The sequence below is a fragment of the Spea bombifrons genome, chromosome 10, assembly GCF_027358695.1.
Source record: "Spea bombifrons isolate aSpeBom1 chromosome 10, aSpeBom1.2.pri, whole genome shotgun sequence".
In the NCBI taxonomy this organism is placed as follows: domain Eukaryota; kingdom Metazoa; phylum Chordata; class Amphibia; order Anura; family Pelobatidae; genus Spea; species Spea bombifrons.
Window position 1 is genome coordinate 37,424,028 of NC_071096.1, and position 17,667 is coordinate 37,441,694.

The 17,667-nt window shown below is 42.7% G+C and overlaps 1 protein-coding gene across 2 annotated transcripts; it reads right to left on the minus strand.

Annotated features, from left to right (window-relative positions):
- Positions 1-2,537: 2,537 nt before the first annotated feature.
- Positions 2,538-11,558, minus strand: ZNF507 (zinc finger protein 507). 2 transcript variants are annotated; one of them, XM_053449061.1, is made up of 7 exons: positions 11,405-11,558; positions 5,242-7,235; positions 4,716-4,833; positions 4,257-4,371; positions 3,771-3,875; positions 3,106-3,240; positions 2,538-2,862 (listed from the first exon to the last, which is right to left on the minus strand). In XM_053449061.1, the coding sequence occupies exons 2-7, from the start codon at positions 7,228-7,230 to the stop codon at positions 2,550-2,552; spliced, it is 2,775 nt and encodes a 924-aa protein (XP_053305036.1). In that variant the 5' UTR covers positions 7,231-7,235; positions 11,405-11,558; the 3' UTR covers positions 2,538-2,549. The 2 variants fall into 2 exon arrangements, with proteins under 2 accessions (XP_053305036.1, XP_053305035.1); XM_053449060.1 differs by having other exon boundaries at positions 11,401-11,558.
- Positions 11,559-17,667: the final 6,109 nt, after the last annotated feature.

Genomic DNA, 17,667 nt, shown 5'->3' on the forward strand with positions numbered 1-17,667 from the left:
CGGGGTCGTCGAGAAGAGAAGACCCCTCGCGTGTCTCGGTTTTATTAAAAAGTGTTTATTAGCAAAATACAATCTGAAAATCAGTGTGACAAACTTCATAAAGCAAAATAAGTTACTCTAAACATTTGACAGTATTTTCAAGAGCGCCGCGGGGGCCTCCCCTGCATACAGAGCAAGGTACGGGGGCTACTTCAGGAACGCAGAGGGCAACAGAGCCGGGGGGCTTCGCAAACTCATGAAAAGCGGGCATGCCGGTTGTCGGGGTGCTTTGGCTGTAGTGTTATCCCCCGGGTCAGTAGAAAAATATTCCTGTATGAAGATTTCATCACAGAGCACCATATGAATTCCACCTTTTTATGTAAAATAATAGAAATGGATCATTTTTGGGGCCGCAGGGTAAAACGTCCCCCAATCCCCCCGGCGCGGCATGAAGCGATGGCGACGATGATGTGTGCGATTTGGCGTTACCTTTTCATGTCGGACGCGAGTTTGTCGAGCAGGCACACGTGAGAAAACTGTAAAAATCAGGACTATTTACGGGGTGAAACGGTGACTTTCTGGTCAAGACAGAAAAGCAGTTGAAGATTGAGACCGAGGCCAAGTTCTTTGTGCAGATAACTCTGAGAAACGTCCACCGAGCGGCCGGAGTCCATACTGCGCTGTCCCCGGGTCATGCGCCTCCTGTCTCAGCCCATGGGTCGTACTTCTAAAGATGGAAACGTGGAGAGGTTCCCATCGATTGCTCCAATTATAGAACTTTTTGGCCAATAATTGACCTGGAGCGCAGGGGGTCACGTGGACGTGGCGGGACCTCGGATTCTGTCGCTCCCGTGTATTTGACATCAACGAGCGTAACATTCATCGTATCATTTCACTGGCGTAAGTATACTTGGGTACAGACAAAAGTCGTTCACGCGGATGTATTTTTGGTTATCGTGCTTCCCAGTGCTTTTTTTCATACCCGCTTTCTTTGTGAAGTATCACCAAAGCAAACAAGGTGTCGAGCGGGTTAACTAAAAGTGCACACCTTCAGCCTAAATCTCCGTACACGTCACCGATAGAGGTGCATGCGCGATTATGTGTCGCTTCATCAGATTGGTCAGCTCTGAAACTTTTAATAGCAAATTCAGACAATTTCATTAAAAAAAAAAAAACTTTATAAACAAGTGTTCTGAGGTCACAGAGATCTTTGTTCCTATGTCCATACGCACCGTGATTATAAGCCCGATAGGTCCCCGTCAGCACTCATATGATAAGTTAAGGGCATATCTGATATGTTTTAAGCCACTGGAGACACAGTTTCCACCCTCCGCGAGGGCAGAAGCGCGGCGATCGGCCTCTGCCCATATGCCATGAGCTTTCCTTTTTTTGCCGTACATAGCACCAAGGTGAATACTTGGACATATAAATACCTAATAATAAATATAAGGGGAAAAAACTACATACCTTGCATCACGCTAAAAAAATATATATCTTGATAACTATACAAAAACCACACATGCTATAAATACCATATAACAGGAAAGCCATTGGCAGTCGGTAACCTTTGACAGTACAAGGCATTTTTAAGACACAGATCAGCCAAAGTGCCCGTTCCTCAGGGCATTTCCACCCAACAACGTCAGTCATTGTTTTAAACGACCTTGGACTGGATTTTCAGCAAAAAAAAAAAAAAAAACTAAATAAAAAATATATAATATATGATAAATACATTCCTATTCCTAAAAAAGCAAAAAAAAAAAAGACTCAGGAATAGGACTTATCCCCAATATACGAGAGCAGGAATTTCTGCAAAGCCAGAAAAAAAACAAAGGAAATTATTCTGAGTAACGCAAGCACTTACGTTTAACATCTGCCAAGTGCGTATACTTGAACTTATGCAGTATTTAAGAAAAAGGGGGGTATTCTTCTAGGCCGTATAACTTAATAAATGTGGGCAGTGTATCTATACACTGTGTGTTACACAAAGTATGTATGTATGTATGTAACAAAGTAACTTCTAAATGATCGTCAAGATCAACGAGCAGGAGTCAGGTCTTCCGACATGATCACGGGTGGATCCCCCTGAATTCATGTCGGAGATCCCGGATACCCGAACGACGGGGTCTCTCGCAGAGAAAACGCTGCCACGGATCAGAAACGTGTGAAAGGATAGAGAAACCCTTAACAAAAATCCAATTATTAAATTACATCTAATTAAGCTGTAATATTCTTGGGAAATGGTAGGGGCATTTAAATAATAATAATAATAATAAAAAAAACCCCGAAAGCACAAAGACCCTCGTTGCGCAAACGTGTCCAAACCTATTAGTACTGAGTACAATCCCCGCTCCGCGGAAACCGGTAACAGACCTCCGTGAATAAAACACAGCCAGGTTACTAAATATTCCGGCTACGTAGCTATAGATCCTCTGGCCAAGCGTCAGACTGTTACGTGGTTAAGAGGTTGTGAAAGCAGAAGTGTGCTTAGAACATTCTCCGTAACCGTTTGTGGAATAACGTTTCATTATTAAATAAGCAGAAAATTTCGTGGGCCTTTCGTGTCATGGTTATGTTGACGACGGGGACTCCGTCTTATTCAGGATTATATTAATGATTTCACCTTCGTGGGATTTCATGTGCTCCATGAGAAGTTCCTTGCTTGTGGACTCAAAGCCGCAGACGCAACAGCAGAACAAGAGAACGCACAACTCCGTGCCGGGCCGGACGGGGCTCTCCGATTTATCTGTAATCTGAGAAGCGGCGACCTTTGGATTTTCTGCCGGACCCGTTCTTTCCTCCGCAGACCCGCCGGCGGAATCCTCGCCTCCTTTAGGACTGAAATCATCTGGCAAAGTCTTCTTTAAAGGTTCGTCCAGAGCCCTGGAAAAAGAATAAACAAAATACAAGAAACGATTAAACATTTACACGCAGTATTTGCTTTGCTTGAGTTGGATCGCGTGTTCTGCTTACTTCATAGCAGACAAAGCAACATCCGTTACGAAGCGCACGAGGCAGAGGGTCGGAAGTCCTTCAGCCTACGAGAGCTTAGCGGGGTCTTCAAGATGTGACATCACGAACAGCGCTACAATTATTTTTAAATGTAATCGTTACGTTGATGCATACCGGTTACTCTGTGACATCGCTTCGTTGATAGCCTTGTTGACTTGTTCATAATTGTAGTTCTGGTCGCTGGCGTGTTTCCACATGTGAGACTTCAAAGATGGAGGGTGGCTGCAAACATATCCGCACAGCGAGCATCTGCCAGAGAAGAGTTAAATGATCAGCGGGGGATGGTTAATAAACAGACGCTCCTTTTCGATAATGTATAGATCGTGGGTTACATTGTAGCCACCAGCTGGAAACAGGTGGTCTTTACAAGAAGAAGGTGTTGAATTAGTGCGTCCATAGAACCCAACATAAAGTCAGGAGCCAAGATAGCCTACAGGGTTCAAAGGGCTGAAGCCCCCAAACTATCCATGGGGCATACAGATGCTTACCTGGAGGCAGGTAAGGGTCACCCTGGGGCTTAACGACTACATTTCTACACCTAGGATCACAACGCAAACCGCACACACCTCTTCAAGCAAACAGAAAACGCCTGGTTGGTTTTAACCGTGCAGATTACACATCTATACGCCTTGTTTATTCTTATGTCTATAAGGAATGCCTTCGCTGCTTAACCCGCGCCGGTCCCACCATGAACACGCGTGGTGCTATGCACACGTCTGAGGGTGCAGGAGAGACGTGCGGTGAGTAGGGTGCGGAACACGGAGTTGCGGTGTACGTACCTGTACGGTCCTACCAGCTCGGCCGCTTGGTGCTGATCTGGATAGCGTCTCATGTGACACTTCAAACTGTTCATGTTTGAGGTGGCAAAATTGCACACTTGGCATCTTGGGAAACAAAAATAAAGTACCAGCTGCAGTCAGTTTGAGAGACAGATCAGATGGCGCTGGCGGGACAGCAGATAAATACGGAAAGAAGCTAGGATTACCCTCTTCGAGCTTACGGCGAGTCAGAACTAAAACACCCGCAGGAGAGCATCCGTTATCCATGGAGGTTTAAAAGCAGATCGTTTTCAGACTATATGTAAAGATCACGAGGAACGACACGAGCTTCTTATACTTTGTCAAATATTTCAGAAAACAACACGCAAAACATAAAACGATACATGAATGCTTATCTGTATACATACTAAAAACATACTAAAAAGATCTACTGTTACCAAGCACACACCGCCAGAAAAGGATAAAAAATAAAAAGAAAGCCCGTACCGGTAGGGTTTAACGGCGGTATGAATTCTCCGGTGGTTCCTAACACCGACGTACGTGGAGCTGGTGTAGCTGCAGACGTCACATCCGTACAGTTTTGGCGCGGAGGATTTACTGCCTTGATAGAGAAGAAGAAGAACATTTAGAAATGTTACCGCAATAGGGTCCCCTAGTTACATTTGGGACCCCAAAGTTATTCAATGAAGACCATGAACCAAGAGGTTAAAAACCGACTGAATACTCGCACAAACGATCTTGACTGACAGTCAACATTTCGGCTTTTCACCCAATTTACTTACACAGTTCCAAAAAAATGGACATGTTTATGAATGCTAGTGAATTAAATGTAATTAATAATAATAAAGGGAGGGAATAAAAATATCAGCTTCCAAGAAACCAATGTATAGTATTTCCATGCTACGTAATACACGAGATACAGAACTTGGAGAGCACCAAGGGCACCTTTTGGGGAGCCTGTCTCCTCTGCATCGCTGCAGACCTGCGGCTCCTCAGCAGAAGTGATTAACGCGCAGTTATCGGGACGGCCGCGATGTTCCCTCTCGTGGCTTCTCAGCTGGCTCTACGGGAAGAAAAGAAAAATGGAAAACGATTCGGTAAAGTTTGTCCTTCAAGAGCCAAAACAACACCTATTGGCGACAGGGTCGACCCCATGCGTTCCAGGATGACATGATCGCAAAGGTCAACCATGTGTCTCCTCTAAGCAGCTGGTGGGTATAACGTCTTCACGTCCCCAGCCTTAGCGTGGGAATTCTGGATCCAATTAAGGATAGTAAAAGGTACAACTTTGCAAACGGGATAGGAAGCTGCCCCTAAATGTACAGATCGGTGAATGTTTATATAGAGAACCCTTTAGCGCTGATCTTAAACTTGGTCGCTGAAGGGTGATACCATCCAAGGTTTACAGATTACATTGTGACGAAGCACGAAAATAAAACAATATCTGTATTTCAATCAGCCGCGTCCTTACCTTAGAATAGAACGATTCGGTGCAATTCTTGCATTCGTACGTCCTGGTCTTGCAATGGTTGATCATGTGGTTTTCCAAGTCATTACTGTTGTCGGCAATATGCTCACATATGGGGCACTGGTATGGCTGCCTCTGCCGGTGAACCCGCAAATGCTGCTTAATATAGCCTTTATTATCACTGGTGTAATAGCACAGGCGGCACCGGTAAGGCCGCTCGGTATGAGGTAAGTACTCTACGAGGTTACCACCCGGGCAGCGGTCACTCGAGGACTCGCTTTGAGCGTTGTCCTGTAACTCTTTTAAGATATCCTCGTCGGTGGCATTCTGATCCGTCCGCTCCTTTAACTTTTCGATGACTTTTAACAGAGACGTGCTAATGCCCATTTTTATCGGTTCCTCCGTCAGCTCGCTTTCGACTTTGGTTTCCTCCTGGTCGAGGATTCTTGGGGAGAAAGCGTTACCTTTTTCGGGTACGTTAGAAGAATCCATGGCGGGACACGTCGCGCCTTTGGTAACGTCTTCCTGCTGCCCCGTGTCCGGGTCGACGGAATCGGCATCCCTGAAACATCGAAGATTGGATTTGGGACATTCAACGATTCTGATCGGCATGGTCACCAGCGCCTCGGCCGCTAAAGAGTGCAGTCTTAAACATTCAGAGTTGGTCCTCCGGCGAGCCGGGGCAGAATTTTCATCGGCCGCTGGAAATTCCCCATTGTTCTGCACGCTATTGCCCCAGCCTACGACAATCTCTTCGATTTCGACGGCATTCTTGTCGGCATGATAAATCTCAGCCGACGGCTCGCACGGGAGCTGCGGATCGCGGGGCATCGCCGTTTTCTTGACCCCGAGCTCAGAGGCGATGGATAAAGGCTTCTGTGAAACGGTCTCTTCAGCACCGGGCAATCGTTCCACAATAACGTTCGCGTGGCCTTTTTTATTTTGCCCGCAGTGAATGATTTGCTGAGCAGAGGAAAGCAGGCTGTCGGCGAGCGTGTTCTCCTGATCTGTGCTCAGTAAGGCTTCCTCCACCACAACCACCTCAGTCATGGCAACTGGAGTTTGGCTTAAAATAGTGGCTTCCTTAAGGGTTCCTTCCAAGGATACGGGCTCACATTCTACCATCTGAACGCGACTCTTACCTTCCACGTCTTCCGATAATACAGATTCACTCCCTTGCGGGGTATGGGCTACCGTACAATCTGGCAAACTCGCGCCTTCGTTCTCTTCTTCAAATATAGGATAGGAGCAATCGACCTCCCCGGCATGTTTCCAGGCGTGAGTCTTCAACATTCTCTGTTGACCACAGGTGTACCTACAAATCAGGCAGCGGTACAACCCGTAGGCTTCGTGCGCATACCATTTTTTCCTCTCCGGAACGGAAGTGTCTGGACACACGGAGGTCTCCTTGCCAGGTTGCGATTGGTGTTGAAGCTGCGACGGCGTTGTGGCCCCTGCTTGGCAACACTTCCTGATATGCGCTTGCAGGTCGTCGTGGCTTTTAAAGGTCAAACGACACTCGGAGCACATGAGAACCACCTCGTTCTCCTGTCCGTGGCTTTTTACGTGAGAGGCGAGCACCTCAAAAGATGGAGACATGAACTTACAGAGGCTGCACTGATAAAACATCACTTTTCTGTTACTTTGTAACAGGTGATCCGCTATGGCGTCGTCGGTCTTGTCCCCCTTACTTCGCTTTGGGCACGGATCAACTAAATCAAGGTGTTTAGGTGGAGCGGAGCAGCTCCCCTGGACTTCGGCCAGCGATGTGGAATCCCCTGGATAAGAACGCTTCTTCCCTTCGACGCTTTTGGAGCTTTTCTCGTTCTTCACCATCGTGGACAGCTTCTGTATCGCATTAATCAGCGGGTCGTTGAGTTTTTGATTTTCGTCCACGGTAAGAATGGAGGAAAAGATGGCCTCGGGTGTTTGTTGCACGACGGCCACGTCTGCATTCGGCATAACGTCCGACGAGCTTTCTTGATTTTCCATTATATCTAGCGAGAGGGGGGGGGGCGGAAAAAAAAAAAACAGAAAATGACTCGGATTTTAACATGGATAGAAATCAAATTATTAACAAATAACGAGAACATTCGCAGGGCACAGCTGCGCGATAAACACTTAACTCGCCTTCCAACGCAGACTACTTAGTAGTCATGTGATCATCTAGATTGAAAGCTCTTTTGAGCAGGGCTCCTTATGTTTCTGTAAGTCCAATTGTTATGTTATTTACTACTTGTCATGTCACCTTTACCCACTGTACAGCGCTGCGGAATAGGATGGCGCTATATAGTACAATAAATTCAAATAATATTTAACATGGAACAAAAAAAAATTGGGTGTCTAATCAGACCACTAACATCGTTTGGCTTCTAAAGATCCTTCTGTAGTTCCTTTACATAGCTGTATAGGATACATATATCTATATTTATCTTTATATATATATATATTTCAAGGGGAAGTAATCATAAAGTCAGATTTGAAAGGAAAGTGTGAGATCGGTTCCTTTTTTCTCTCGCTGTACGAATGCCGCAGAAGTAACCGCTGACAATACTGTGGTATGTGAGGTCGCGGACGGTCGCGTTTACGCTGCTTATCATCCGCTTTGGAATGTGAATTCCATAAAAGGCTAAACTTCTCTTTTTTTCACCCGGCACGGGCCGTTTACTCATTCCCACCAAGCGTGCCTTATAAGAAAAAGAAGGACAGGACGTTAAATCAGATCCTCTCCTAATGTGTGGAACGTTTCGCGAAACCCACCGGTACTTTTTGTTTTATGGGGGGGATCAAGCTGTTCAATGCCGTTTATTTATCGAGCACCAATAGATTTACTTAGAGCTTTATAGTATAATTAAGGGGAGGGATAAATAATAAGTAACATGACCTACGGGGCACAATAGGTATGAATACATTAGGAAAGGAGATCCCCGCTTGTATTGATTCACATAAGCTCGTTTCTGAATTCTAATTGTTTTGTTGTTTGCCCGTTGTACAGCGCTGTGGAATATGATGGTGCTATATAAGGCAATAATAATAATAATGAGCTGCCCAGACACCCGCCATCGGAAAATCTCACCCCTTGTGCTTAAAGCAGAGCTTTCTGTGTATTTAAAACGATAAATAATAATATTATTAAAAAACAAACGCTTTGTGTCTTACGATCGTAAAATAAATATGCAAGTCTTCTATAGGCGCAAACGTACCGCTATACAGCTCCTTCTATACACCGGGAAATGTAATATTATTATTATTATATATAATATTATTTAACATACTAGCACATACAATCTCGCCTAATATATGCGTAACGCGAGGTATTCTAGCACTAGCTACGCCGCGCCTATTACATCATACAGAACATTAGCACCCAAAATACCTTCCCCATGGGCTATATTTCTGGGGGGGGGGCAAAACACACTATTTTTGGGTTTTTTTAGGAGGTTCTGTTAAAATATAATTACTTCTGATTGTCCTGTTAAATAATATTTATTGTGTTTTTTTAATATAATACCAACTGTACAGCTCTGCGGAATAGGATGGCGCTATAGAAAATAATCATATAGCACCATCATATTCCGCAGCGCTGTACAATGGGAAATGAAGTACTGCCGGTAACGTCCAGCTTTCTGTATCCTTACAGAACAAATATTGCATTTTAACTCGTAGCTCAAAGGCAAACGCTTAATTATACCGCGTTACCGCCTCGAAATTCCAGGGGTGGAATTCTAATGGATCGCGCCTGCAGGCTCTGCGCTTGGATTCCCGTCGGAAAGGTGGGGTTTTTAGTTTAGATTTCACCTTAAGTGTACTTTCTTTTAGCGACCCTGTCATCGGGACGCGACAAACTAAGCAACGGGGCAGAAAAAATAAATAAATAACATGTAGGAGAACCTAAAAGCTAATCATCTGTCACTAAACAGCTATTTACGTGCATGAGCGGGTAAATCACAAATGGCTAACTGTGGCGGTTTACAGAAGCGCTTTATCACAAACTAAGACTAAGCCAGCCATATATAACAGGTCGGCCCGACGAGGCGGAACGGTAACTGAACCCATGCAATGATTCACCGGCTCCTTGTTAGCCCTGGCTGTTGGCACGTGTGTGAAAAAACGCACGCTGTAATGCCAAACTTTCACGCTGCCTGTTTCATATACCAGGGGGGGGGGTATTAATTCCAGCGCACCTTCACACAGGAAGTCAGCTGTGCAACTGAAAATTGCTTCCCCCAGTGGCACAAGCACCTTCTGCTACCATTATAAAACACAGAAGTCATTTAAAGACCAAGTGGCCATGGTTTTTTGAGTATGCGCGTGGCAGTCAGGGGCATTAGTTTACAAGGATCTGGAATACACTGGCCGTGGTTCTTCTTCTGCTTTGTTAAAAGACGCGACGTTTAAAGTATATTCACGCAGATGAGCATGTTTGTTTTTTGACAAAATAAAGGACTGAATTATTTTCAGAAGAAATAAAAACAAAGTAACAAATATGGCATTCCTAATATCAAACGCTACTGTTACCACGCGGATGGAGCTCACGTCACCTGTGACACAATGGCTGCATGTCGCTACGGCAGGACAAAAAAATCTGGAAAAAAATCTATTTTCAGCAGCCAGCGTCTATGAACAGGTTTTTTTTTTCCTGAATAAAGCAGTAAAAGCGCCCCGATTTCTCCAACACTAAACTCTGGATGTGCGTTTCTGCCTTGCTGTTATCTACATTACAGAAACTGTCAAATCTCGAGGATCCAGCAGCTGTTGAGAACCATCTTCAGCGAGTTTCCGCAAAAAAAAAAGAAAGCGTCGGGAGGGATCTATTTTCGGCTCCCTCCCAGTTAGAAAGCAAAGCGAGCAGATACTCGCGGACGAGCTGCTTGTTAGACTCGAGAGCTATTCCGGCCCTTTACGCTCTTCGTGAAACTTCACAACGATTCTAGTGCTTTAAACCAGAAAGAACGGTTTACATATATAAAAAAAACTAAAAAAAAAAAATGCTAAGTTATTGAATTGGTGACGACTATCACATATAAATATATATATTATATAGTAAATAATTACATTCACTTTCTAGGATATTATTACCCAGAAACCCGAGGAATATAAGTGGCTGTTTCCATGAATTCTAAGATGTTACTTCTTCCTGTTCTGAGAAAAAAAAAAAAGTTTTTTTTTGTTTTGTTTTTTAAGCCCATTGTGCGCTTTGGGATATTTATAACCTCACAGTAATATAAGGAAAGGGTACGAATACAATGTGTATCCTGCGAACACGAAATACATCATGAAGAATTTAACCAGCGATGCTCTGTCTGCAAATAAATAAATAAATAATAATAAAAAATACTATCCCTCGCTTTTAACTGACTGTATCTACTATAGCAATGAAAGAGTTATTTAGGATGCTAAATTAAGGACATGTGGAATGAGTTGCCCGTCTATTTCTGTAGTAGAATGTAAGCTTAGTGGCCAAGCCAGAGCATCGTGCTCCCATTGAAGCTGCATCGAGTACGGGAAGCGCAGCTATGGTTTGTGATTGCGCCAGGGCAGCTATTTGACAAGCGAGCGTCCTTATCATACTCGGAGATCAGCAAACAGCAGCCGTCAGGTAACCTGCGGCACGGGACCGCGGCTCAGCTACCTTCTATAAAGCACGTGACGTTAAACTGCCCCAATGACAGATACAACGACCGGCTCTGATCAGAACTAAAGGGAACCCCCTGCGACCCCAACGCCATTAACAAACCCGAGTGCCCTTGGCGTCTACAGAAAATATTAAAAAATAAAATATCTTTGTGATTATTACAATTTAAGGTAAAACGATTTATTATTATTATAAATCATTATTATTGGCAGCGGCATCGTTCTGCAGATTAACGGGCACATTCTTTGGGGCGTGAATGATCTTTCTGAGAATACTGCAGACTGCGGTAACTACCCCCTGGAGTTATTACTGAGGTAACATGAGGTACCCACGCCATTTATTCCCCGGTGACTGACAGCACTGCCCTCCAAGAGGTTCTGCAGCAGCTGAGGCCTGGTAACTCCAAATACCGAGCCTGACCCCAGGGTCTGCCCCCACAATATGGGGCAAGTAACAGCTGAGAACAGGGCCCCCACACACCCCCAGCAGAGCAGAAACAAACGGCCTGCCACACCAGCAGCACTCACCTACCGGTCCGTCCTCTCACACACCCCTGAATGACAGGGCACAGGGGGGTTAGGTAATCCGCGCTTCACTTCATAACCATGGCAACCATAAAAATCATAAATCCAAATAATAGCGTTAAAAAAAAAAAAAAGCGTCCTGAACTCCCTCGGTCCCAATGCGTTTCAAGATGGCGGCGCTCGGGAGATGGATCACGTGACTCGCGCTGGCCAGATCAGGTGGGCCGTGGCCCAGTGACGTCACTGGGGGCTCGACAGGGAGAGCTGCCATCCAGCCATCCAGGCCGGGGTGTGCGTGCTGGCCGGGCGTGCGCAACCCGGGACCGAGCGCTGCGTGACGGCATGCAGCCCCTGCACAACATCTGGATCACACCCTGTGCCCCGGCGGCTGCTGCCTTCCTGCCCCGTACAGCCCCCACAAGCCGGGGCTTAACTCACACAACTCACCCCCCTGGGGCAAAAAAAGATCCTCTAGTGGATGCAAAATGAAGTAAAAAGTTTAGAGAAGAAATAAAAACCAGTAAAAGCCGCTGGAAATGTATTTACCGGCCACGCCACATTCCTGCGTTTAAAGTTTTGGGTTTATTTCAGTAAATAATGTTTCCTCTCGCTATAAAAACATATGTTTAAAAAAAAAACGCGTGATTTTATGTGTTTCCCGTGAAACGGCAGGCATGTTTTTTACACGTTTGCCGTTTCTCTTTCTAACATGCCGCACGCACACGAAACGTATGAAAAACTTTCAAATTAAAGTGTTGATTTTGAAACCTTTTTGGTTTTTTTGGGGAGTTATGCCACAAAATCATGAGTTTTTACCATTTCCGAGTTACCCATACATGAATAAAAGATATATGGGATTATTATTCTCGTTGGTGGAAAGCCCAGTGTCAGACTATCGCGTGCCCGGCCCGCCGCCGCGTAACCCTCATTCTGAACTGCAAAAAACGTAATGTTTTTTTTTTTTTTCCCCTCTTCTTCCTCCTCTCCCTCATCCAGACTTTTAAATACAATAAAACACAAAATAGATCCAATTTGAGGCATTTTCAACAGTTTCCCCTTCCCCATGAAATTTTGATGGGGAGGCTGAAGACCTACCCAGGCGGCTGATAACCTGACTGACACCCGGAATAATTATTAGCGTTTAATTACGGTTTTTATGAGTGACACATCAGTGCGCCGAAGTGGGCTAATTATTCGGTCTTGAGTGACAACTTTTTAAAAATGTATGCTTGTCAGTGACAATGATGGACACTTGCTAGGCGTTCGAATCCAAACCTGCCATGGTTTGTTGGCTAACGTGAGTGACATTAAGGGTTGGGTATGAAAAGCCGAGACTATAATGAATCGGTTATAATATTTATGAGTGACAATCTCACAATGCATAGGGGGCTTCCATGTGGACATGAGTGAAACTATTCCGATGTAAGCGAGCTCGGCGCGCGAGGAGGGATGCTGGGGTATCTCTTTTACCCTGCATTTCATTCCCAGCTGTCACCCGTAGCGAGCGTTCTTCATTAAATGTCACGCGGTGGCAGGTGTGACAGCGGAAAAGTAAATCTGGCCTTAAGGTGCGCTTGAAGACAATATGCATAAAATATCTCCGCGCGCACTCGGGGTAATTGCACCGCATGGTAATTTTCATGTCGTGCCAAAAAAGATTCTCAAAATTGTTGGCAGAGAAATCATTTTTTTTTTTAAAGAGCCCTGCTTTATAAAGTAAATCGGAGGGAGGGGGGGTAAAGTCGTTTTTTTCCGACTCCAGTCCTTAACCGTTAAGAACCAAGAGCGTTTGAAAGGCGTACAAGCGCAGCTCTGTCTCGTCGGCGGCGCTTATCAGTTGGAAACATGGTCGCCAGCTGAGCGTTATAGAAAGGCGGAAGCGGGAACGATTAGGGTTGCGGTTGACGCTTGTGTGATACGGCGCGGGTCCCGGCAGCCGAGGAACAGTGGGCTTTTTTTCTTTATTATATGTTTTCTACAGTCTTCTGTGTTAAGGTCAAAAGTTTTGAAGGTATAAACTACAAAAAAATAAGACTTACGAGAATTATGAGCACATACGGCCACTGGCCAGATTTTGGGGATGAAAAGTATATAAGTTTTGAAACTTCCTTTGAGTTCTGGCTTCAAAGTGTAGATTGCGCAAGAATTGAATAATATCATTTTTATATACTTTAAAAATAGTTACATTGTTTCAACCCAAGCAGCTGGTTGGGTTCTGGAAGGCGATGCTCTGTGTAAGCGGGCTCTGCTGAGGCAGAAAGTGTTCGCGTGGGAAATCTCACCGATGGCACAAGAACCGCGGCGGTTAGTGATCCTTCAGTCCGCAAGCAGAGACACCTCGAAGGTTGACTTACGCGTTCCATCCATAGTTACATTTTGAAATTGCCAACTTTCTTAAACGTATTATGTATACAGGACAGGCAAGACATTCCGATGCACAAATGTGCCCGGAACAAGCGATGGTGACCATAATAGTACGGCGGGTTAACCAACTGTTTCACCGTCAAAAACCAACTCTACTCTACTGCCGCTGCTTCTACCACAACTGGAGCCGGGCTCCTTATTTAGTCTGTAAGTAAGAAAGTAAAGTCACAGCGAATCACATTTCTATTTCTCAGCAGTAGGACCCCGTAGCGGAGGAAGGAACCACAGGAACAAGCGGACCCGTCGTGGGAGCGAGCCAAGTCTGGAACCAGGAGTCAGGAATGTCAGCAGCCAAACAGGAAGCAGGAGTCAAACCAGGCCAGGTCAGAGCCAGCGCAGGAAGACGACAGGAGCCAAACCAGAAGACGGGAGCGAGGTCGCTGGGTGAGAACCAAAACCGAGAACGTCAGAGACGGATGAGGAACCACGAAGTCCAAGAGCTAGCAAGGTCAAATGCACCAAACTGGGTTACACGGCATTCACAGGAGCAACACAGACAAGACACCCACCAAGGGCAGTCTCAGAATGCAGACGCAGGCTTTCCGTACCTTATCTCTGAGGTCAGGCAGGGGTGGGACCGGGTAAAAGGCTTTTCACACATGCACCCACAATGGGCCTGCGCGTGTGCCGAATAGCGGGCACGTGGACGTCTAACGCGAGTGAGGCCTGGATGTAGCTTACTCGCTCGTCACCTCTATTCCTCAGGTAAGTCTTTACGCCCTCGTGATATTTATTTTAGCCGTCCAAGCACTCAGATAAAGTGCCACAGATGCATGGCAGATACAACACGGCAGTCCGGCCACTACATGAGGACAACCTTTGAGGCTTAGCCATGCCAAACACATGAGAGGGTGCCAAGCCATAGGTCACGTGGAACCCAAAAGAGTCCTTCAGCCGGCCTTGGGCTCTTTATAACATACAGTGAGTAGCTTAATATATTATGCTTTTTTTTTTTTTTTTGAGAGAGAAATTAATCCAAAAAGAATTTCCAAGTAAAAAAAAACATAAAAAAAACAAAAAAATTCCAAAAAGCACAAAATATTTACCATCACGTACTGTTTATAACTATTTGAAAATTCTAAAAGAAATATTATTCAGAATTATTATTCACGACCATTTTGTCAACATTATGCTTATTATATAGAGATGATGAAGGACAACCATGTATCTTATAATAATAATAATAATAATTATTATTATTATTTAATTCCATTTTTAACAAATGTTTCAATAATGAAATCTTTTAGTAACTGGACAGAGGACAGAAAAAAAAATTCCACCAGTCTGACTTATCATAAAAACAAAAATCAAACATTCAAATAGTAGCTTTTTAAATGACTTTGCCTGTTTGACCCTTTGTCACTTTTTAATGGCAACTGGAAAAAAAAGCTTTTATTTTCCCCAAAAGAAATACATTTTCATAACAAAAATGTGCAGCACATTCTTTTCAACCACAACTTAAGGCGAAGAATATAAATGCCCAATATTAAAATCTCAGATGGCACAGAAATGGGGAAAAATAACGGTTTTCTTCCAATGTACCTTTTCTGGAATAAGAAGAAGAAGAAAAAAAAAAACTGCAGACACAAATAAACCAAGGATGACCTTGAGATGGCAGTAAAATGACAGTAAATGCGCTTCAGCACTGTCCATAAAAATAACAAACCAAAATGTGCTGTACAGGGGAGAAATAATAATGGTCATAATTTTATTACCAGGGTATTCAGTCAATACAGTGTATCTGTTGTGACATATGCGCTGTTTACATTTTTTATATGACTTATTAAGTATATTTGAAATTCATATTCAGTCCCAGTCTGGTGGGCTCAATTTAGTTCAGAATCATGCAAGTCCCATATATATATATATATATATATTTATATATATATATATATATATATATATATATTATATTTATTATTATTTCTTATATTATTATATTTATATATATATATTATATTATTATTATTTCTTATATTATTATATTTATATATATTTAAATTATATTTATTATTTCTTATATTATTATATTTATATATATATATATATATTATATTTATTATTATTTCTTATATTTATATATATATATATATATATTATGTTTATTATTATTTCTTATATTATGATATATATATATATTATTATTATTTCTTATATTATTATATTTATATATATATATATATATATATATATATATATATATTATATTTATTATTATATTTATATATATATATATTTATTATTATTTCCTATATTATTATATTTATATATATATTTATTTATAGAGTATATGTGTGCGTGTCTGTAGCATCTGGTAATACAGTTTAAGCCATGAAAATATTGCGTTTTTATATGAATCCGTATTAACATAAATCTTATGACTGTCGCAGTAAACCACGGCGATCTGACACAGACAGAAAGCTTTTTACATGCAATATATTTTCTTCCATTTTTCAGTGTATATATATATATAAAAAAAGTAAATAAATAAAACCCAAGTGATACTTTGCATGGCGTATTCCAGCTGCCTCTTAAACGACTGAATAACGTTATTAACAAGACGCAGAAGGATTTTTATTTGTGTTCATTCCGGCTACATCCCATATAGAAGTATTATTACATAGATTGACTGGAGATTTTCCAATTTGCTCTGATTTTCCCATCCACGGGCGAATCAAACCCTTGAAGTATTGGTTATAATAATAACCTCCCCGTCAAGTCTTTCCGCCAGAGAGCAAATCATCTCAACCGACTGCAACCTGTTAAAAGATATATAAAGTTATTTTTATTTCAAGAGTATATTTGTAGATCGAGACTGATGGAATCTTCTTTGTCTATTAAAACTGTATAAACAATAATAAAGTAGCATTTTTTACTCCATTGTTCTATTATTTGTAAGGCATCGATAGATTCTCTATTATATCACAGCTTTAATATGTTATTTTTTTCACATTGCCGTTATGTTTATTGTATTTTTACTTAATGTTTATACATTTTTATGTAGTAAAATAAACAGTGTTTAATGTCACATTGGAAATAATAAAAAAAATAATAATAAAAATATATATATATATAGGGATTTAAGCTTGTTACTGTATTTTTATATATATATAATATATATATACTAATAAAAATAAAAATGCTTAAATCCCTTCATGCATTTGCAAGGGGGGTGTTTACATTTAAAGGGGTACTCAGCTATGCATTAAAGTGCATTTGATGGCTGGAGTGTCTCTTTAAAGAAATAAAATTGCATTTTTTTCCCCAATCTGCAGAGGAGAAAAATCGATGGCTAAAAAGTTTTGAAAGGAAAGCAACAAGAAATGAAAATGACATCAGAAGGTTGTGCAAGGACAGCCGCGGCAATGTGAGATTTGTACAGTGCGCGGAGCTGATTGCTTCCAAACTCTGAATAAGTGGAGAAGGTGCCGTGATTGGATTCTCAGACTGAATATTATCTCCGGCAATCTGACTGCAGAGTTTATGAATCTTACAACGCTTAGAACGCGCTCGAGAGTCCCTTTAACTGTGTGCGCTCTTCTTGGCACAAGAGACGTGCGACTGTTGGCCTCGGAATTAGGTAAATGATCTGTTTCAGGTAATCTTAGAGATAAAGATCGCTCACGCTGAGCCAGCAGACTAAGAGAGCGCGAAGGACGTCTGAAACCCGGCTGGAACTCTAGCGTATAAAATATCCCAGTGTTCTACATGGAACAACAAGCTGGCCAAATACTTTTCCAGGCGTCGTACGGATGACCTGGGAAAGAATAATGAAAATCAAACCTGTTTTAAGGCTAAGTAAGCATCCTGGATATGCTTTCATGGCACGAGCCAGCGTGGCCGATG

What these genes read in the sequence shown, in the direction of transcription:
- ZNF507 (XM_053449061.1), bottom strand. Translation starts at nt 7,230, where the DNA reads ATGGAAAATCAAGAAAGCTCGTCGGACGTTATGCCGAATGCAGACGTG. An exon ending in GAGCTGGTAGGACCGTACAG is followed by an intron (nt 3,241 to 3,770) that starts GTACGTACACCG and finishes CTTCTCTGGCAG; the next exon opens with ATGCTCGCTGTGCGGATATG. An exon ending in GCGATGTCACAGAGTAACCG is followed by an intron (nt 2,863 to 3,105) that starts GTATGCATCAAC and finishes TTCTTTTTCCAG; the next exon opens with GGCTCTGGACGAACCTTTAA.